General features: G+C 35.1%; 1 protein-coding gene across 1 annotated transcript in view; it reads right to left on the minus strand.

Moving 5' to 3' along the window:
- The window catches only part of LOC128988693 (rootletin), a 102826-nt gene that overhangs the window by 36307 nt on the left and 42919 nt on the right, over window positions 1–23600 (minus strand). Inside the window, exons 2-7 of the mRNA XM_054410238.1 lie at window positions 7525–7599; window positions 6490–6666; window positions 4561–4772; window positions 3445–3610; window positions 1863–2072; window positions 582–728 (exon numbers count right to left, since the gene is read on the minus strand). Coding sequence (XP_054266213.1) covers window positions 582–728; window positions 1863–2072; window positions 3445–3610; window positions 4561–4772; window positions 6490–6666; window positions 7525–7575 — 963 coding nt within the window. The 5' untranslated portion in view covers window positions 7576–7599. The remainder of the gene's footprint in view (window positions 1–581; window positions 729–1862; window positions 2073–3444; window positions 3611–4560; window positions 4773–6489; window positions 6667–7524; window positions 7600–23600) is intronic.

Consider the following 23600-nt stretch of genomic DNA (forward strand, 5'->3'; position numbering starts at 1 on the left):
CTAGGGATGAAAGACAAATCGCTGGGTTTGGCCAACCACTCGTCACAACACGATGATTCACCAAGGATGCAAAACTATTTGCGAGTTAAACCAAAGCCCAAGGATTACAGTATCTTATTTTATTCTAACCTTACTGTCAATATTAGTTTGTTGTATCAAGTAAAGCGTATACAGTAGTAGTACCATAGACTAACCAACACGAGTAGACTTCTCATCCCATTGTAAATTTTGAAGCACGTTTTTCGTGTCTAGTTCATGTACGTGACACAAAGGCGCTAGTGTCGACGAAACTTGTTTCTATTATTTTAGGGTTAATTTCTTGATTTGTGCTTTACTGTTTGGTTATATAACTAGAGGACAAGTTATTGTTTATGATTAGATCGTATTATTTGGCTAAACGAGGTTTTGAATGGCTGTAATAACGGGAAACAAATTGTAAACAAAACACGACCTCTACATAAACCGTACAGAACTAACAATAAAATTGTCTTCAGCTGTTCCATAAGGATGAGAAATCTACTAAGGGAGTATGTTTTATCTATGGTAGTACTAAACTACCAGAATCACATTAGTTTACCCACCAACTGCTGCAGTTCCCTGGTAAGTTGCTGGATGTGGTCTTCCTTGTTGCGCACCTGTCCAACGGTGTTCTCATGTTCAGCCCGCAGAGCGTGTATTTGTGCGCGCAACTCTGCACACTCTATGGCTGCCTGCTGTTGCTGCTTCTCCTGTCAGACAACACAAGTAATAACATAAATACCCAAACAATGTAAGTCTATACAAATATCTTTTAAAATCTTGGTGATGAACAATACAACAACACATATATATCAGAAACTCTCCTTAAGAATCAATGTAAATTCACGTCTACATAATGTAATCTTGGCAAAAATAAATTAACCTCGGTTTAGCAAATTTGTCACAATTATGAAATTAAATTTAACAAATTTATTTAGCCAGACAAAGTTAGGGCTACATGGCAATTTCTTACACTCTACTTGTAACTAGTTTTGTTCAATCAAAGGCTCTAGGCCAGGATTTTGAATTGTAGAAAAAGGAGGATAGCAGCTAGCTTACCTTGAAAGTGTAGGTAGGCCATAGAACATGTATAAAATACACATGTGTATTTTCTAAATGTATGGCCTACCTACACTTTCAAGGTAAGCTAGCTGCTATCCTCTTTTAACCTGTAACTATAAATTATAACCTAAAACCTATGCAACAAAATTCCTATGGTGGACTTCATTATAACAAACAAAACGCAAACAAAACCAATTTTGTATTCATATAAGAGCTTTGTCACAACACTCTGTTCACAATTATTGGTAGACAAGTTTATTAAGTTTTGTTAAAAGTTTAGATTACACAGTGTGTCAGGATTACTTTGTTAAATTCGTTAAGTGACAATGGACATCAACAACAAATGGAAACAATGTATAGTACTATAACAACAGCGAGAACTAACAAAGTTAGAATACCTAAATAAAAAAAGACGCTTGTGAAGCTTTTCTAAGCATTTTTTATATTCTTACAAAGGTTGATTTGAGTGACAATGTGGTAAAAAGGATCAACAAATAGGATTTTACTACAGACTTGATCAACTTCAGCCATACACCTAATACAAATTTGTCTCAAACAAACAGTATTACCAAATCCTGATTACCAACAAAATACATCATGCAGACTCAGGCATGTAATTTTCCTGTTTTGTTTGTCAGTATGAGTACTGTTTTGATTTTACTTTCTGTATCTTCATTTTATACATTAGATTTTACAGTTTGATTTTTACTTTTATTTTTAACATATTTCTTATTTAAAGATTTAACAATTTATTTTTACTATCACAGACTAGGGATTCTTACCCCAGCCACACTAGATAGACTGACTCTACTGCTGATGCCCCCGGCTGCTACCACCATCTCTCTTGTGGTGGCTGATATCTCTCCCCTCATCTTGTTGAGATCTCTCTCCGTGGCCGTCTGCATCTCAGAGAACTGTCTCTTCACAGCCACCACGTCACGCCAGAGGTTCAACAGTCGATTGTGCTCCATCGAGTAGTATTCGTTGAAATACTGCAACATCACACTAAATATTGTACAATTTAACACTACAGGTAAAATGAACAATACATCACTTTAAAAATGCTAACAGTTTAAATCATAAATAATTATCAAATCAAAAATTGTAATGGTTTTTTGGTATCAACTGTTACAAAAAGAAACATGTACTATAACATGTTGTTGATGCAGGCAATATAGATCAGATGTCTTACTTTAAAAATTAAAGACAAAGTTGCTTAAGTTTAGAATAGTATATTTCGTACCTAGGGCCGAAAATGAGGTTTTGCCGGCTCGAGATAGTTTTTAAGTTCGAGACGAAGTCGAGAACTTAAATCGATCGAGAGCCGCAAAACCATTTCGGTCCGTGGTACGAACGCTATTTTTCACCACACTATACCCTATTACCACTATTCACCACAATAATAATGCACACTGATAGTCAACACAACTACAACTTTAAGGTTATGTGAAGAAATAATTTGAGGAATCAGCAAAAATAAAAATATATAGTTGCTAGGCAACGGTGACAATAACACAATTCTATTGAAATGCTATGGATTTTGATTATGTATTTAAAATGCATTCATGTTTTAAGTAAGTAAGCGGACAGCTGATTTTGCGGCCCCGGCCTGTAAAAACCTGCTCGGTCCCCAAATTATGGACAGCTGGCATCGCCAGCAAAACGTAACTTTCGGCCACCAATTAACGTATGTAATACAGCCAAAAACATGATAGTGTGGTGAAAAGAAAATTTTGTTTATACAATTTTAATTGAATTCCCTTTAGTATCATGAAAAAAATCGTTTAAGATGGTTTTTTTTATGTTTAAAAAGCCTATTTTGTGGTCAGTCAATGGCTCTATTAAATCCATAAAAGCATTAACTCTGTTGGATAAAATCTACGCACTATGTGGACGGGCAAATGCAAGGTTGAAAGAAACCACCAACCTTTTTAAAAAATGTCTATGTCCTTGGCAACGTTATTTTTAAAGGCAGATGTGTCTATTTTTTTATTATTGAATTATCTTCTCTGTATGTTTTGTTTCTCCAACTAAACTGCAGGTTTGTAAGCAGGTTAATTACTACGGGCTTGCTGAACACTTCAAAGTAAATAGAACTAGCGGATAAATAATACCAGCTGGCCTATTTCAAATAAAGACCTTGACCTGCCAGTTCTATTTGCTTTGACTATAACCATTTTAATCCTTACAACATACTGATACGATACATACCAAAGAATAATTTCTGCCAAATATTATGCTTGCAATCCCAAAGTTTGCTTCAAGCAACATTTTCTTAGTGTACAAGAGCTAAATATACAGCCAAAAGTCAAAGGAAATGTCCATTACTGGAAGATAATAATTTAACTTAACCCTAGAACCAACCTGCTCTTCTTCCTTCCATTCCTCCTCCTTAGCTACAACCTCCTCCCTCATCTGGTCCCAGTCCATGGTCAGCTTCTGCAGGTCGTTGGTCAGAGCCTCATTACTCTCATGAGCCTCTCTCAGTTGATCTCTCAATGCCTCATTGACTGATATCAGCTTCTCACATCTGTGTGAACGATCCGAGAAATGAATACGCTGAGTTAGCATAGCTTGTGACTAGAAGAATAGGTACTGAATGTGTTAAAATAGCTTACTGACTTGAAAGTTTCATTTCAGAAAAGATGTGTTAAGTGTACTTCCCTTTGTCCTATCACAAATGTTATGCTGGATTTAAACAATATTTTCTGTCTTATGCACCATCGATTTTAACAAAGACCAATCAAAAGAATTCGTTGTAAAAACGGCTTATTTAATGTCAAATCAGAAATCACCTTTCAGAGTACAAACAACTAAGACAGAAAATTAAAAATATGATGTTTACTGTCAATAGCACACTGTTAATGGGGCACAACAAACTACATTCTTTTTAAAAAAGTAGAATGTTATAACCCTAAATTCTGAAGAAAATGTTAAGCTCTGATTGCTGTAAACGTTGCTAGTAAAATTGTAACTTATAACAGAAAATTGTTTTTCAACAAAAAAAAACCGGTTTAGATTACAATTAGTATGTTATCGTACTTAAAATCCTAAACAAAATAGTGCACCCCCCATTACTGTAAACATTACAGTTCAAAATGTTTTGCATCTTTTATGATTTTCCCTATAAAATATCATAGTTACTCCCACCCATGATAAAGGTTGTTGACAAGCTATTGGGAGAAAATATGTGTCAGATTGCTGATATCGTTAATTTTGTATGATATTTGGCTACAGTATCAATGTTACATCTCATGAATTAAGTTACTATAAATAAATATGGTCTCCCAGTGGAAGAAATATTTCTGTGTCTTCTATGACTCGCCTAAACTTTTCAATCTTAGGATACCTATTAGAATAGCCTAACTTAGGTACTGTATGGCTAGCTGCTGGCTGCCTTTATCCTAAAACTCACTATGTTCTATTTAAATAATGTATAGGCTACAGCAGATCATCTATATAGATGTGATGTTTACTCACTTGCGGCGCTCGTCCTCCAGCCGGCGTAGGGCCGTGTCCAGGTCGTGTATCCGCTCGTCCCTGTCCCGCATCTCTCGTAAATGTTGTTGTGCTGCGTCCAGCGCCGAACCCGGTGTCGTGTACACTCGGCCCGGTGTCTCTGGCGCGAATGTCACAGCATCATCGTCCATATGACTCTCCAACTCTTCACATCGCTTTTTGTACTGGACCACCTGGGCAGGGCATAAGGTTACTTAGATATGTTCATTATTGAGCTTATTGTATATTTATTCTGGCTGTTCTAAATTCATCTATGAAGGATGCATAAACACTAAACATAAGGTCCAACCTACTAGTGTTATTGTAGCAATGTTTACTTTTCAGTGATAGTTATTCATCTTTCCAAAAACTGTTGACACATTTACACAACACGTTGCCTTCACCTCATGTACAGTGAGCATTTACTTCTATCAAATTGTTTAGAAGCAAAAATAGTACATAGTGTCCCTTAGGTATATGTAGTGGAATAGAATTACTTGAGTTCAGAAAGATCTGTTCTTTACGTATAACAATAGTTAACAAATTTAAAACTTAACTTTTGAACAAAGTTATACTTATGGTAACAACTGATGATGGAATTTTATGACCATAAGGATAACATGGAAGTTTTATAAACCCTTGATGCTCACTACTTAAATGAATAAATGAATTTATTTCCCATATTACAAAACACTTTACACTTTACTAGTGATTAGTTTTCTAAGTAAGTACCGAGAGTAAATTAGCTGATTTTGCATTAGGCCTACTTTAGCTTGATCAAAATCTATCAGTTTCATTAATTGATTGCATTTGTCCACGCTTAGTTGCTTGGGCTGCTTAGTCTTGCTTATTAATGCAATTTTGTCTCAGAGAGGTTACTTTGGAGATCAGCAATGAAAATGATTAGACATTAGTGATGAGCTTGTAATGAAATGTTCAAAAAAGCAAATTTAATAGGGGGATTTAATATGGGCAAAAACGACAAAGTACCAGAAAAGGTGCCGAGTGAATTCCCTCAGAGAAAAGTACCCAGGGAAAGTGCAGAGAGAAAACTGCGCAGGACTTTCGCTGGGTACTGGGTACCTTCCCCCACCTTCAAAGTACTTTCTGGCCCTATAAAAGGAACATCTTTGGGGGACTTTGTCAGTTGGGCCACTTGTGGAGTATGCACTAGAGGCGTGTTGAGCCCGGTGCAGCCGAGAGGCGTGTTGAGCCCCGATTCCCCCGCACTAGAGGCGTGCTGAGCCCGGTGCAGTCGAGATGCGTATTGAGCCCCGACACCCCCGCACTAGAGGCGTGTTGAGCCCAGTGCCTCCCGTCCCCGCACTAGAGGCATGTTGAGCCCGGTGCATCACGTCCCCGTACTAGAGGCGTGTTGAGCCCCGACTACCCCGCACCAGAGGCGTGTTGAGCTCGGTGCATCCTGTCCCCGCACTAGAGGCGTGTTCAGCCCCGGCATCCGTTTATTTCACTTTAAGTCCCCGGTGGCCAAAGGAGCTGCCTCCTGGGATCAGTTCGCCCTGGAGAGTCTGGATCCGACAGTGAGACTGGTGACATCGTGAGAAGCTGCTGCAATTGGGACACCGTGAGCCGCCCAGCACTTCAGGAGACGATGCCAGTTGAGGACCGAAGGAGCCTAGTCGAGAGGACAACAAGACAGGACAGAGGGGTCTGGAGCTGATCAACTCAGACGTCAAAGGACCACCTTACATTTGCTCTGGTCTCTAGTATAAGTGAGCAAATACGATTGTATATATAATTTCTGTAAATATTTGTAAATAGTCTTGAGATAAAATAAATGTATAAAAAAGTGTATGAGTGTTCAGTCAATAGATAGTCATGAAAAAACCCAAAAAAGTCTGATAGCAGAAATAAATTTAAAGTCTGAGAAAGTACCTTACAAGCTAGTACCTTGTTTTGGAGGCGGCTGACCAAAGTGGCTTGGTGCCTCTGCGCCTGTCTGTACGTGTCCAGGCGGCGCTTGTAGTTGGCAGTCTCCTCCTCCAGACGCCGCCGCAGGTCCTGGTTCTGCCTCGCCAGGGACTCCGAGCCATCCTCCTTCTCCATCCTCAGCGAGGATCTACTAGTCTGTAGAATAGATTATGTAAAATAAAAAAACAGTTCAGGTGGTAATCGGCAAATCAATAAGTAGTTTATAGACGGGGAAAGTAGTGATGGCAAATTGCTGGCTGTAAGTACGAGGCAGTTGCACTTACTGTATACTTACCAAGGAAAGTACCCCTGTAGAGGAGGTGAGTGCAACTGGTAAATAATTGCAGCCAGCAACTTGATGTTTGTACTTTCCTTGTCTACAAGCCACTTTAATTTGACAAAGAAATATTGAGGCAGTGAGTACATTGTAAGGAGAAAAGGAATTCTTTTAAAATCTAAAGCACACATTGTGTGTGCATCAATCGAATAAACTTAAATAGAAATAGTTCCTCCAAAATGCATAATCCAGGTGTAAATCCATTTTATTTAGTCTGGAGCTGGCAACCCATGCAAACTGGCCAATTCTTGAACCTGAGCAATCGACAAACTTTGGTGGCTGGACTATCACACTGGTCTCCAATCTACTATATCTAAGAAATCGATCTTGTTGAAAATCCCAGAAAAGAAGAATACTTAAATTGACAAACTTAGCACTTTTCAAATCCCTGTGAATTAGCATTGAATGGCCGGATTACCACCATCATCAATGGATCTTATCCAAGTGATAATGCCCCAACTTATATGAATAGCCTGAAGTTATGTGTAAAATGATTCCAGGCAGCCTATGTCGCAGGATCTAAAGGTAGGACATTAAAAAATGTTACAATAAAAACGATTTCAACCAAGTATACCTATAAGTATTTACGGTAAATCAATTTCCTTTAAACAGTCATTTCCCTTTCAAAACGTCAAAGAATGTAAACAAACTATCACAAAGAATCAAACAATACTCACATCTCTGGACTTGGGGTGGGAGCGTAGGAAGGCCGGCCGGCGCCGCTCCATGTCTACCTCCTTGGCCCGGGGCCCCTGCAATACAACACAACATTACACCCCAGTGTCAGTGAGTCATCACATGCAAGGTCGTGGGGACTCACTTCCGGTCAGACTGACCCACTGCCGCCCCTCTCACACAACCCCCTGTCCATAACCCTACAATCCCCTCATGATTTTGTTATCACTAATTACCTACCTACAGAAGTTACAAGGGAGAATTGATTAATTCAGCTGTCATCACTTTTGAATTACTGTATTCCCTCTTTAACTATCGCTATCATCAAGAACCAAATCCAGGTGGTTAACCGAAAAGGTCGGTTAAAATGAGTAACTTTCGAAATACAGTATGTAATCCTGTTTTTTTTTAGTTTTCCAATCTGTTATCACAACAAAACTTCAGCACGATGCTACTGCGATAAGATGGAAACAAGACTTTGAATTCCTACAAAAGGCAGCTCAATTCTAACCTGTGGGCAGATCAACCGAACCATATAGTTACCCGGGGAGAGGCGGTTATGAGGAGATGAGGTTGATCTAGGATCGGCTAAGAATGTAATAAAAAGATTTCTTTTCATCGCAGTTCTTTGATCAAATTACAATGCAATCCGTACTGATGACTTCAACAGTGATCCGACACATGGACCATGCGGAATTAAACCAAGCTCGTGTGTGGTTGTGGTTAGAACTGGTTGTGATAATTGATAATGGGACTCAGCTGATTCTTGATTTTTCCTAATGAAGACATGAAATGCATAGAGGATGCGCTTAAACTTAAAACCTTATCCAACACTGCAAAAGTAGCCTATACCCTACATTTTTTCTTACAAGTTGACTAAAATGGTATTTGTTGTTAGCCAGCTTTAATTTGACCACGTCTTTGTATTGCTGTATTCTTAACTTAACCAATCAATAGTTTTATTAATGCAGTTTTATCAACAGTACTTATGAAGTCAAACGGGGTGAAACCCGTGGGTAACAGCAAGTTATATTTCTTTCCTTTCAACCACAGTGGATTCGAATTGTTTCGTAAATATACTACTGTACCTTTGACTATTTGATACTACTTATTACAAATAATTGATAGTGTTTTTTTTTTATCTCGTAAAAACACAAAACGACCTTTGATCAACTTGTGATCAATGAAAAAAAACACATGATTGAATGTGCTTTTCTGTACGTTGAGCGATTCCACTGATCTAATCGATTAATACGGAAACCATCTAAGATTAAGACCTAGCAAATAATACCACAGTTGTTAGGCGTACTTACGTTAGTAAATCTAAATCTGTAAAGATGTAAAGCATACACTGTCAAAATCAGAGGCAAGACAGAGCGTGTGCGAGCCAAAATATGTCACGTAAGCGATGTGAGAGAGCTGAATGTACGTGACAGTTTTTATGATGAACTTACAACAGTGCTCACAATAGGAAGAGGGTTAAAATACTTTTTAAATAATCAAACTTGTTTCTATACACTAAGGGAATGTATGGTAGCTAAAGCATTTATTGTATACTAGTTAAAATACGCCGAAGAAAGCCCGTTATAATTTTTAAACACCTTCTTGGGTGCAAAAACTAAGATCCTTTCTTAAATAAGTAATCGTTAGTATAAAAAGTGAACCTCGTAAAAATATATACTTTTATTTTTTTCACGAATTTTCGCCTGGATCCGATATTGGTATAACGAGAGTAGCCTATCCGTTCAAAAAGGTAACCAACACAGTTCGCGTTGAAAAGATTTTTAGATCAAATCCATTATTTTGAGGAGCAGGCATGGAAGAGTCTGGCACAGGTGTGACGGGTTGATGGCTTGAGTGAATGATTCTGTTTAGGATTAGGCTATTTAATTTCATCATGTTTGTATGTTTATAGTATTCACTTTGAATGCGAGCATTTACATTATTTATTTAAATAGTTTTATCTATGTTTTAGAGGTTAAGTGGTAAATAGGACTTGCTAGTACTTCACCTCTCAAATAAAGATATTGTTCATTTGATTTCATTGTACCAAAAAGACCAAATCCTTGGATATAATATATTCACAAAGCGAACACTGTCTATAATTATGAAGATTACGACTACAGTACAAGGGAAACCATGACTATAAAGGCAACTATCCTTTTACAGTAGATGCATTAGACCTCCCATGTCATCAATTTCCAACTTTCTTCCCCTCTTTGAAAGTCACGTTATCGTAACATGGTTAGCACTACAATAAATATGAGAGTGAACTTTTTACGGAAGGGACATGGAAATTACAATGTCACACTGAAAGAGAGAGGGGTGGAAATTTAAAAGCAACACGTCATGGGACATTAATGCATTTGACCACTTAGGGTAAGCTTGGTAACTGCGGTGGCAAGCGTGGAAGGTGACGAAGGTGACTGACAAAACCAATTAGGAGTCCTGGGAAGCGCGATAGCGTAAGTTTAATGGTTACAACGGTTATTAAATTATCCATTCAAAAGTAACAACAACGGAATGTATCTAAATTAATTAATACGTCACAGCTAGGTTCAATTGTCAAAAGGGGCAATGCAATTTAACCTTGAACACGGAACAACCGTTGTCATATCGTATAGGAGAATATCATGAAGATGGCAGATACCACAAGGCATGTAGTTTAAGCTGGCTCCAAAGCATGTTACAAGGTACCAGCAATTAAATACTTTACATTAACACAAATCAATATCCAGAGTAGAAAACAAAATTCAAAAATATTTTTCCTGTCTGGTTTATATAAAATGTAGCGAAAGTCAAATGCTACTATCAATATCTTTTGTCTTCCACCGTTAAATACTCGTACTTCAAGGACGACAACTGTCATAGTCATACCGTTTATTTTACTTGAAATCTCCCGTTTGGACTTGTACCCGATGTTGCCGTGATTTCTCGCCGAGCCTACGACAGCCAGCGCGTATCTTGCAGGCAATTTAGTGAGCCTAATAACTCAGGAGCGGTATTGAGGGGTGTCACGCCAATAGCAGTCTGGGGGCGGCGCGGTCCGCGACTGGTACTTCCACCCCCACCCCCGCCCCCGCCACCGCCTCCACGAGATGCCCCATCATCATGGATGTCTCCACTACGCCACTCACCCTCCATGTCTTCTCCATATCCATCGATCCTTTCACGTAAAGTAAAAGTGAACTCACTGTTTGTTTTCATCCAAATTGTGTCAATATCTGGCCTCCAGCTTTGCATGTTGAATGTAATTCGCCGTTTGCTACCCCAGTTGCGTTTATAAGATAGTGGAATTCGTTTTCATACTTGTTTCAATATACAACACGAAGTTTGATGACTTAGGATAAATCACGGTTTGCACAGGGAACTTTTCCTTTGCATAGGATTGCGGAAGAAAAATATGAACATTTTTGTGTTTTTACAAAACACTATGTTTGGATAGACTGACTCTGCCGACGTCTTCATGTTATGCTGACCATCAATAACTTATAATTTGATGTTATGGCCAACAAAAACGCTCTAAGTGCCAGTAAAGCGGCAACGTCTACAATATTTAATCTTCAATATCTTTAATTTGTTACCAAAGCACAAAAAATAAACTTTGTAAAAGAGTTATGGAGTTTTCCTGTTCGGTTCGGTCGTTGGCCAGAAGAGTTTTGAAGTTTCAAGTATCAGACTCGTCGAGATTATGTGTAGATGTAGGTAAATCGATTCAACATTGAGAAAGAATAACAAATTAGTTAGTTCGAGGGTATCCGAACACCGAAGAGTGCCCAAATGTATATGCTCATTACAAAATAGTATATATAAATTAGTCAAACAACTGCCTGGTGAATAGAAAAACACACCATCAGATATCGTTTGAAATCAGCATGCCCATTATTATAGCATAAACTACCAAATTTTTTAAATGTTTCACTAACGAATTTCCCAACATAGTTTAAGACCAAGAACAAATATTTGTTTAACCATGGGAAATAACACTACTTCAAATGTGACTTTGTATATAAATAGAGTTTGGTAAGCCGTAGAACCATTTATTCAATCCCAATAGTTCAATAGTTTGAAAGTTTACAAACTTGGCTACTGCCACGCGATCACGCTGGCTCGCACTATTGAACTTTTCTTGAGAGACAGCGAACTTGTTGGAACTTACCAGGTGAACTTGACGGTTGGTACAACATTGACTAGTACAACTATAGGGGAAAAATAATTTTTCAAATCGGTTATACCCCGCAATTTATGACTTAATCTTAAGACAATAGTATTGTATTTTATTCCAGCTAAATACAAAATGGTAAATGTAATCATTAAAATTGGGTTTGTAAAACAACTAAAACATTCCAAGTTTCACAATAAATAACTTCGTACCGAACTGGAATAGAACAGTGACTCTGACGTTTTAAGTGTCTCACAATGTTCAATAGCAATAAAAATAGTTTTTTTCTTTAATTTGTAAAACTTTTAATTAGTGATAAACACTAGTTACTATGAAACTACGTAAAACTAGAAAAGAATCTTTAAATTGGTTTGGATCGGCGTAATGTTTGAACTTGTTTGCGGAATATTAAGACAATTTTACTTATTCATATTGAGCTATAATGTTCCCGGACCTATGCAAGGTTTCTTTCATACAAGCATAGGCATAACCGAATCTTTCACCACCCTGACTCTCTATAAAAAAACGCAATTAAAAATCCTTTAGCTATTCTTTGCTCCTTAATAATCGGAAAAGTCGTTTAAGAAAGTTGAATCTCGTAGTTTAATTTTACTAGATAAATTCATGGTCCGATGTACATTTCATGAAATTCAGTCGGGTAAAAATAGCAATAGCAATCCGTTCGACACGTCGCTTGCTATTTTGTCATCCACCGAAGACGAAGATACGATAGTCGGAAATAAATTGATCAGATGGTATATCCTCCAGTGCCAATTTTGAAGGTGACCAATATCAAAAACTTAAGCATTTAGCATACCAATATGTTTCTTGTGACTTTTAACTTATGCAACATATTCAAAACTTATAATTCTCTCAGTATTCGATTATAAAATATTTCGCTGCGTTTTTTGAGCCTACCAGCTTTTCTATATGTTCAAAACAAAACAATAAGCAATTCTGTATCAATATGGAAGAATGGATTCGATGAAGTCTTCAGCCTTACCTACACGACCCGGTTGGATTATTCGACCAACAAATACAGTAATACACATCTACAAAATACAACGCGATACTTGGAACAATGGCCAAGCCAAAGTTGAAACCCAGATAACACAAACATAAACCTATTTTATTACTAATTGAAGGCGGTTTGAAGTGCAGTCTGACAAAAACTTGCTAACTTTGGCCCAGACTTCCTCTTATCTAGTAGCGTTCATTACCAACACTTTTTTGCTCTTTCGAACAATTTGGACGAATTAAGAGAATTGTTTGGGTGGCGATATAACGTAAGTTTATTTTTGGCGACTTTCCCTTGTCAACTAAATCCTTTTTAAGGAGTGTGTTTCGGGCATGAAATCTTACCTTTGCATTACTGTCTTAAAATTAATATTAATATCATGGTTAATTTTATAAAATTAACGGTTATTTACAGTATAGGCTAAAGCATGTATCAGGCCTACACAAGTAACAGTACAATATGTAACACCATTCAAGCGGAGGTAAAGGAATATTTTATCTAATTAAAAAATAATGTTAAATTGTAATAACTACTGTTCTACAGCAAAATTTTTAAAATTCCCTAACATATAGACAAAGACGCATATCTTGCAATAAGAGCTGAATTAGGCCTAATTGTTAATAACTTCTTCAGTACTTGAGAGTTAATTTGTTGGGTATTGCCTAACGCGTTAAGTAAAAAAAGTATCTCACTCAAACAGTTGTATAGTAAGCAGCCGTGATAAAACCATGACGGTAAAATAATCCATGTGTACTAACACAAAATAGAGGTTTGTAGTATTACTTATCAGCTCGATTCACTGGGTTAGCATTTAAATATGTTCATCGACAAATATTACAAAAAATTTATTTTCAAAGATCGATTTGATTAAAAAGACACATAGAACTACAAATCAGTAAAATAAGTCATATGCTGCAATATTCATACTCGTGACACAAACAAAAATATCGAAAAAAAGTACCACATAATATTTTTAATAAATAAATAAATAATGAAGCAACAGATATTATTCGACTACTGTATATTGTTTAAAAAATCTGAATGTTACAATATCGAAAAACATGCTTGAAATACTACTTTTCATCAATCTGTATTCGAAAATAGCCCATTTCCATACAGCTGAGATATTCGAAAATCGTTAATTTATTAATTTCCTTACACCAAAAACAAATAGTGATCAACGATGTAAATAACTACATGATAATTTAAATATGATGACGGCTCGTGAGGAATGGTTTCTCGAGTGAGGCAATTGTACTTTGAACTCGAGTTGCACATTATACTTTTCCTACAGTTACTATAAAACAAATAAATTTGTGAAGAAACATAACCTATTTTTAAACAGAAGTGAACTTTTAATATAATATTTAATGTGAAGTGACAAATACAACAGTACAACAGCTGACCAGCTGATTTACAGCCAGTGCTGCCAACGTATTTCGCGCGCATACGACGTTGCCTGCATGTTACGCGCTCACTATTCGTGCCTTCACGTTGCAAATCTGGAGTGAGACAAAGTAATTAGAGTGAGACAATGTGAACATTGTCTCACTGATGAGCGAATTGGCCACATTGCTTTCTCAAATCAGTGAGAGAACATGTACATTGTTAGGTAACTGTAGAAAAAGTTGTTTATATCGTTGATAGTGATCAGCTGACTTTTCCTGACATAAATATTACTTTCGCTACATAAACTTTACTTTCGCTACACAAACAATACTTTGCCTGACATCAACAAGGTTACAACTGAAGTTTTAATTTTATTTTTAAGTTTGATGAAGTAGTTTTTTTATATCGTGATGAAAAGTATCGTTCAATACTCGTCACGAAAGTGCCATTAAGTGGCTCGATAGTGTTTCCCATACTAGTCTTCGACTCGGACTCGCATGTAAAACACTATCTCACCCGGAAAGTAGTGAAATATATATACTATTATTGTCACAAAACATTTTACAAATCCAGCGTAGCTGGTAATACAGGCGACATTATCAGATCTTTAAAAATCCAAAACAAAAGTAAAACTGCATTTACTTAAACTCTTATCCTTGGTTGTTTAATAAAATAAAAATTAATTTTAAACACAATCGAAATATTCTTTAGAAGAAACAATGTCGACTTAATGACAAATAGTAATAGATAATTATAGGTAAGATAAATTTTATACAATAATTTGTTCTATAAGTAATTTGTGTTGTTGTTGTTGTACTATTTTGTTCTCTGAATATAAATAAATTACTGTAATTTATGACAACAGCCACAAAATCGTATTATTCTTTGCTAGCACGTTCTTAAACTAATTACATCTACGAGTCAAAAACGTATGCACATGGCTAAACAACGGAAATTCTTGATCAAAAAGAAAACATTGAGTAGTTTGGGGAAACGTGTAGGAATATAATTGATTAAAAAATCAAGAAACAATAACTAACCGTCTAGTGATCTCTAAAAGGTTCATTAATGACATGAATGTCTTTTTCGAAATCAATGTATTCTTTTACAGACGATTCATAAACGGACGAACCAAGTACTGTACGATACGTCAAGACGCGACGTCCAGAATGTATACACCCATAATTTATGAGTTTACAAACATATAATTAACACAGCAATGAAAACAATAATACCAGCTTTGCTCATTATTGTGATGAACGAAATTCCTTCGTGTTGTCTAAAATCATTCTCCACAGAGAACGTTGTCTTAAGCTAAAAATATCTAAAACGATCAAATGTACCTGGCGAGTATTGTGAGCGGATCATGGTGTCGACGCAGACGATTAGACAGATACCTACACCAGAGTCTGGCACGTACCACCCGGGTACAGAGGTCGATATACCACCACACCGACAATCTCACACCCACAAAGTTACTACAAACTTGCTGAACTGGGCTACCAACACCTGCTATGACTGTGGCAGAAACAGCAGAAAATTCTATATAATCTTAACAGTACTTATCATACATATCTGTTATGATTGTTTACATAAAAAATTACAAAAAAATTCTGTATTTTTTTTACTTCTGAGGGGAACGTTGTTATAATTTATTGTATTGGTATTGGAAAATAATTGACATCAAGATGTAATCTTTACCTGCTTAACACTATGATCATTATGTTACCTATCTCTATCGGTTGAGGGATGTTTCATTTAATGCTCAACAAAAATTCAACAGTTTACCTTCAAATCACCTTCAACCTTCATAAGCCTTCAAAAACGATCTCCCCCGGACATTCTGAGGTTGGATAGGTGGAGAATCAAACAATGAATGAAATCTGATTGCCGGACATGGGCGCTTCAGACTGGGACGGTGGCATCGTCCTGTAATCCAACTACTAGGAAGTCACGAATTGTGGATATTTATATGCATTCACTGTGGATGCGATACTCCCTGGTGTGGATTAACGTCCGCACTAGTGAGTACTACCACTATCCTCAGTACTATCCCGATAATTACATCAATTTCGTTAATTAAAAGTAATAAATGTGGTTCGGATTCCACTATAAACTGTAGTTGCTATTGGGTGTATGGGCCATTAATTAACAGCTGTGTCTAAGGAACGTGTCGGCCTTAGTCACTAACAAGACTACAAGATCGCGTCACTCATCCTACACTCAAATTTGGGTTAAAATACGCACATAGTGGCGTCCCCATCTTAAATAATTCATTGATTGACTGATCGAACGTCTGCAACTGATGGGTTTTCATGATGGCCCAGCACTATGCAGTAAATGTGGCAGGTCAGAGGAATCAGCTGATCACCTACACCTACTTTTTAAATCTCTTAGGTAAGAAGGAACTCTTGGCAATCTGGTAACAGGGAATCGCAGGAGGAACTGATTGGTAAACTACAAGTATTTATCAAGTGCTTGGGTTAAGGTCTCTTGATAGAAGTTATTGAGGTACGCAAGAATTCAACAAATTCGGATGGAGTGCTTTGTGGCTTCAGTTCGCCAAGATAAGATAAGAAGACCTCTAATCTCTTATAGCTATACCACATTTTTTCATCGACTAACGAATTATTGTCAAAGCAATAGAACTATCACGGGCCTGTTTTCAAATTTCTACTGGGGTCTAGGACATTCACTGAACTATCAAATTATATAGTTTAGATTCCCTTGGCTCAGCTCAGTGAGTTGTATGTCGCAAGAGATAAAGCCATGATCCACCCACCAGCCAAAGTCCCCTGGGCTTGGGTCACAGTTGCAGTGCGGGGGTCAAGGGAGCTTCTATCTGGACCAATAACAAAATAAAACGTTCGAGAAATCACGTTGTCACTTGCCCGTGTTACTAATAAACATTCGTGTTTGAACGTAAAAAACACGTAGTATAATATATCCAATCTTATAAGATACGTTAAGATAAAATGTTTTCGGATTATTTTTGAAACCACTAATGATAACTACAGTATAAGTAGTGGGAACCAATGGAAATATCCAATGTGATGTCAAGACTTGTAATTGAATTAAATCTTTGAATGGACGATTTAGTTTTGATACCTTTATTATATTATTTAAAGGTCCAAAAACTGCAGTCGTGAAGAATAAGGGATGTTATCTACAATTCATAGCAGAGTAAAATACGCCTTAGTACTGTAGCAAAAGAATAATACAATAATAACATTTAATAAGTAAACGTTAGTTTCTTGCATAATTTTCTTGGGGGGGGGGAGGTTAGCGTGTAAATGTATATATTTTTTAAGCAGCTTTCATGTTTTAACGAGTTTCCCATATATGGAATAAGCTATTACCGTAGGTCTCATGGTAAGACCTGGACCTGGGACGGATTTACTTTTTCGTTTTGACGTCCCCAGAGGCCATAAACGCCATTCGTTCGGATTCATATACAGTATTTAAGTCCGTTAGCGCGATGACACGAGCAAAAATTATCCGATTTTGATAAAATTTGATACAAACGTGTAAATATACGTTTAGTCGAACGAGTTCGCGAATCAGCATGATCGGACCATGGGACTGGAGTTTTATAAGGGTTTGATAGGGCAAAACATTTATGGGGGTTTCCCATTTTTGACCATACAAACATAATATTTCACAATTTATTTCTAAAACATTTTGCATAGCTTAAAAAACAAGTATTTTAATATGCAGAAGCATTGTTGTATGTCAAACAGTTACGGAGAAAATAAAAAAATAAGATTTTAAATTCCAATGTTATTCTTATGGACAATAAAATAAAATTGTAGTAGCTTGCTTGTTTATGGAAATGGCCTGATTTAATTTTGCAAATTTGTTTATTTCTTGGTAAGCTATCAACATTTCTTAAAAAACACAATTTATTATCTTCCTGTAGCAGCAAACCTCAGTAACTTGCTCATTAAAATTAATATTATTTAAATACCCTCGCCGCAGCAAACCTGCCGACTAAGCGAATTTCAATTTGTCTAAATTTATTTTAAATTAAATCTATTTAAATAACGTTTGGTTTAACGAGTACCTAGGTTTTCTGCTACAAGGAAACAAAAAAGTGTGGAAATAATAACAGTTATAATTTCCGAATACTTTAAAAGAGTCGACTCAAAGATTATGGAAATACTCACGATGTACATAACAATTCGATATAATACAAATTTCTTGCAAATATCTTATCATTTTTTTAAGCTGATCTTGTTTTTTAGTGTTTTCTACAAATGTTTCCCACTTATAGACGCATTAGGTTGTCCGTAAAATAACGATTATAAATTCTTTAAAAAATCTCTTTTTCTTCTACTTGGTGGTGTTCTATGACTTTCCTATGTTTCCATAGTTTGCAAATCGGCTCTTCCAATAATTGCTCAAGAAGTGCAGCACAGTGTAAATTCCGTTTTTTTTTATATTTTTAGTACGGTATATCAAATTGCCCAAGGTTTCTCGCTTTTTATTGTAATATATACGCTAACCCAAAATAAAATAGTAAATATTTAATTTCAACCAAGTCAGTAAATGTTTGTAGCACACGTTTCCAAATTGCAACTAAAATATTAACAGCCATTAAATTATCCAGTTGACCATAATGTAAATAAATATCTTTATAAGGATAACATGGGAACTGGAAAAGCCACCGAGGCTGAGCCCAAGGGACTTTTTCAAAAATGTAAGGTCAGTTTGCAAATCTACACACCTAGACGAACATTTTGGTATATATGTAGGGTTAAATCTTAAAACAAAAAAAGCCTAAGTGTTCACAATGTTTCTTGTAGCGTATAAGCAGTATAAAATAGATGGATATATATAAATTATTGAAACATAAATAATTGTATAAGAATATACATAGTTAAATGAACAATTTCCATAAGTATTTTAATTTACTTTTCTGTATAAATCATTGGTAGTAAGTGATCTTTTCAACACGTAGCCTGGATATCCCTTAAAGATAAATATCTAACAGATTTATGTAAGATACTAGCTGTTGTACCCGTGTTTTGCAACGGGAAGAGGACACAAAATAGATACATTTTAATCTTTACATCTGTTGCATATAATAGTTACACATCCGCCAACGCTTTTAGAAACGAAATTCAACTTTTATGGCCTTAATAGAAACGTTTAAGTTATGACTTTAAATCTGGTAAGTAGTGGGTACCACCATTTCATCTCCCTTAATTACATATCTTTTTATTTATTATTGACATTTTAAATTTCAGTTTTGAAGTTATTACTAATTATTAAATTTAAATGAACATTTTTTTTTAAATTTTACTCTTCTTTATATTAAATCACAAATCCTTCCATCTTCAGTATCTTCACTCACAATAAATCATTAGCAAAACTAAGTCAGCTGTTATAAACTTTAGAAATATTGCTGTGCCTTACCAATACAGTTTTTTTTTATATATATTTAAGAAACTATATCTATAGGTACTATAAAAAATTTTAAACAAATAATTTAGCATTAAATACAATACAGTTTTTTGAAATATTAAAGAAACTATATCTATAGGTACTATAAAAAAATTTAAACAAATAATTTAGCATTAAAGACAGTAGACAAAACTAATATGATTATAAAAACATCAAGGAGCACACTTACCATTAAGTAAATATAGTAACAGATATTTCATTGATTTTAGAAACAAAGGAACACAGTGTACTACTTAGTTTTATGATATTTTCCTTGGTTTAATTTAATCAGTGGAGTGGCAAAACACAAATAATAAATTTATCAAATAAAGTAAATGTGAACTGAAAGCACTGAAAGCTATGTTAAGATAAAATAAGAGTTTTTTATATTACCATTTGATAATTAATTATAGTTACACATATAAAACTGATTTAAAAAAACAAAAATCAACGACTTACAATTTAGTTATTGATGATATTCTTTAGTTTAATTTAATCATAGGTTTAGCAAAACACAATAACTTAATTTACCATATATATATATATATATATATATATATATATATATATATATATATATATATATATATATATAAAACAATGTGATGTGCAAGTTATGTTAAGTTAATCCAACACATGTTAAGCAGTTAGAATTTATTTAAAGTAGCCTCCAAATTCATATAAAACATCTATACATTGTAATTTTCATACTGTTTCCATGGAATCATATAAATAATATTATTTTCATAACTTAGACGCTTTAAAAAATCCAAAGCAGAGCCGGAGTTGATACCAGGAGTTGATACAGCAACGGTTATAGAATCTTTTTTTATATAATCATTGACATAGTTTTAGAATAAATAATCCATGATAAAAGGTTAGATTAAAATAAACCTACCTCATAGTTATGGAAAGTATTATATTTAATTTCTTTGTATCAGCTGTCTGAAGTTGTGAAATATGCAGTTTAGCAGTTCTTCTTGTTTACATTTAAATGTCAAAGCAAATGTAAACAAACATTGTTAGTGTTCTCATCACAGCCATGGAGACCAATCAATATTTACTTTTAAAATCTTCACATCAGAACTTTTAAAGCCAAAGGGGCAAAGCCTACGGTCAGTATCGAAATGTGAATATTCCTATAATGGTCCTTGGTATGGTAACTATATTTTTGTAAAATTTTAGCCCAGTTGGTTCAGTAGTTTTTGCACCTATTAGTAATACACATACAGACAGACACCATTAGATTTTTATATAATAGTATAGATTTAAGTCTTATATATGCCTTCTGTAAAACTACTTACTTAGTTAACGTATTTCCGGGAATTCAATAGTATTAGTATTTCGTGGATTTTTAAATAATATGTTTTCCACAAGAATGTTACTTGTGCGATTCCCACAATTCGCTACAATAGGTAATGTTTAAGATACAAGAGTACTGCACTGATTTCCAAGTGCAATGGTGTACTCGAGTTGCCTCAGATATTGACTCGAACTATGAATCAATCTTTGCTCTTCTAGAATCATTACACTTGAAATGTTATCAGTTACGGGTTAACAAGTTCGATAGTATAGCAGGATTTCTGCATTTAATTTTTGTTTCCAAACTAAAAATGTATTATATATTTGTTTAAACCTTAAAAACATATAAATTTGAAAAAAGTTTATTCACACAATTCTACAAAGTATAGGATGGATTGAAGTTTTAACAATACCCTTAAGAATATTATTTTTTTTAAGCTGACAATAATTTGAAATCCTAGCCCAAGTATCAAAAGCATCTTTGCAAATACTTGCTTGAATTGAGTTAACCGATGTAAAGATATTTTGATTAATTTTAAAACATGAACGTACCATAGTGACTGATCACATTTCAAGGGAAGGGGAATTTATTTCTTTCTTCTGATAAAAAAGTAGTTTTAAATAAAAAAGTTTCTTTCTGAAAACTAAACCTCTCATTTTAAATATAGTAGACATTTTTTACAAAACCATTCGTATTATTCGCATAAACACATCCACATTCTAGAGGATTGTGCAAGAACTATCCTATTCCTATAAGTGGGAAATGCAATCCTTTACAGTTTGATTTGGTATCCTAAAAATCCGAATCAAAACTCTAGTCTGCTTCATTTTTGCATATAACTGTTTACCGTTTCATTTAGCCTACGTAATTCATATACAACTCCTACACAATAATTTAACGAAATGTATCAAAATCATCAGCAGTATTTACTAACAAATAAAACATTAAATCAAACTAAAACTATTCAAACACAAACGGTGAACATACGCTTATAAACAAGCTTGTACACAAATCAGATAAATGAAGTAGTTAAGCCAAACAACAGTTAGGATGCGGCACGGGCATCGTTAAAGTTTGGGGTAGTTAGAGATCGCGCACCGAGTGTAAATGCCTATTAGGAGGGTGGGTTGCTCTTTTGGAACCCCTCATGAGGCTAAACTGTGTTCCAATTACCACCATTTACTCTACATTTACTTTGGAAATGTATTATGTAAATCATTTGAGGTTCATTCGTTTGGAATTTATTTTTTGTGACGAGTTAATGCAATAGAATAATAGTATCCCTAGGGGTATTGGCACAGGTGATAGTTGCCATATCAATAAACATGGGGGTGAAATTTGTTTCAACTTTTCGGAAGATGGTATCCCTCCCGTCATCAAGTGATAGTAGGTTAAGTATAGAAACACTGCAGTTGCTGGTAAATCACGTTTACGCGTTATCACATAAACTAGGGTCTCCACAGAAAATTTGTCATTAATTAAATTTACATGACTATAGAGGGCCATTTACCATTGATTTCCTCAAAACGAACCATCGAACTTTCCTCGAAAATTTAATATAACATACACACACGAATAATACTGGCTGGACAAGTTATTTCACAGAAAATACTGAAACATGTTTTAACAGATAACAATGAAGTAATACATTTTTTCAAAATATGGTATTCAAAATAAGGAAGGAAAAAAGGAACCCCAGCCTCCTCCGTCCCTATAACTGGTCAAGGTCTCTCCACTTTCTTTTTTCCTTCCTATATACTTTTATATATAGGAAGGATTTCCATGACTTTCAATGGCCTGCATTTTTTTCCATTGCTATACCTGACTTCCAGAATGTGGACACCCTTCATAAACACGCACTAGAATTGTGGTGGTAAAACCACTACTCGCGAAAATAAGTAGCCAAAGATGAAATTAATAAATTACGTATAACACACATAACATATTAAAAAACCTATTTATTTATCTATCTATTTGCAAATTAACACACACAAAGAGCAAATCACACAACGATGCCATCACCTGAGGTCGAGGACAGGATTAGATTCCAAATGTCAAAACCTTGTGGCACTTTTTTACTAATCTGGAAAATTAGCGTATGTAATAACTTCTTAATAATACAAAAGGTGCCGTAAACTTGATTGTGTTCCTAAGATGTGTATAATTGCCTCAAGGGGGAGACATAAATAATACACATTATATATACACGATTTGAAATTGTAAAAACGTTACGAGTGTATAAATATGTTCTAGGCATTTGTATAATGTTAATAGAATTTTATATTCAATCTTTGGACTAAACTAATTATTCTACAATATTTCAAGCGTAGTTTGTAAATGTATAAATGCACAAACTATTTTCGGAATTCAAAGACACTATTAAGATTAAATTTGAACTGCACTGTGCTATGATTTCAATCGCATTTTCGGTTTTAAAATATCGTCAATTCAGACATATGCGTTCCTTAATCACACACGGATTTATATTGTACCCTTGCAAATTTGTCTGCATTTATTTCTGGAACTAACAATAACACTTTTCAAATAAACTACAGTAATCCCTCGATGGTGAATTTAGTGTTTTCTATTATATGTCGACAGAGCTAATCCAACTCCACACATAATGGTGTAGCTTTTTGTAAATGAAAAATCTTTTTGTTCTTACAAGTATTGTAGTGATAAACCGGAACAATTATACATCAGTTACAATGTGACTTTTTCATAGATTTTGCGTATTGTCTACACAGAAGTGATATTTACT

This window comes from Macrosteles quadrilineatus, unplaced genomic scaffold, assembly GCF_028750875.1.
Source record: "Macrosteles quadrilineatus isolate MER2022 unplaced genomic scaffold, UCM_ALF_1.0 Scaffold_3__2_contigs__length_128488019, whole genome shotgun sequence".
Lineage (NCBI taxonomy): Eukaryota > Metazoa > Arthropoda > Insecta > Hemiptera > Cicadellidae > Macrosteles > Macrosteles quadrilineatus.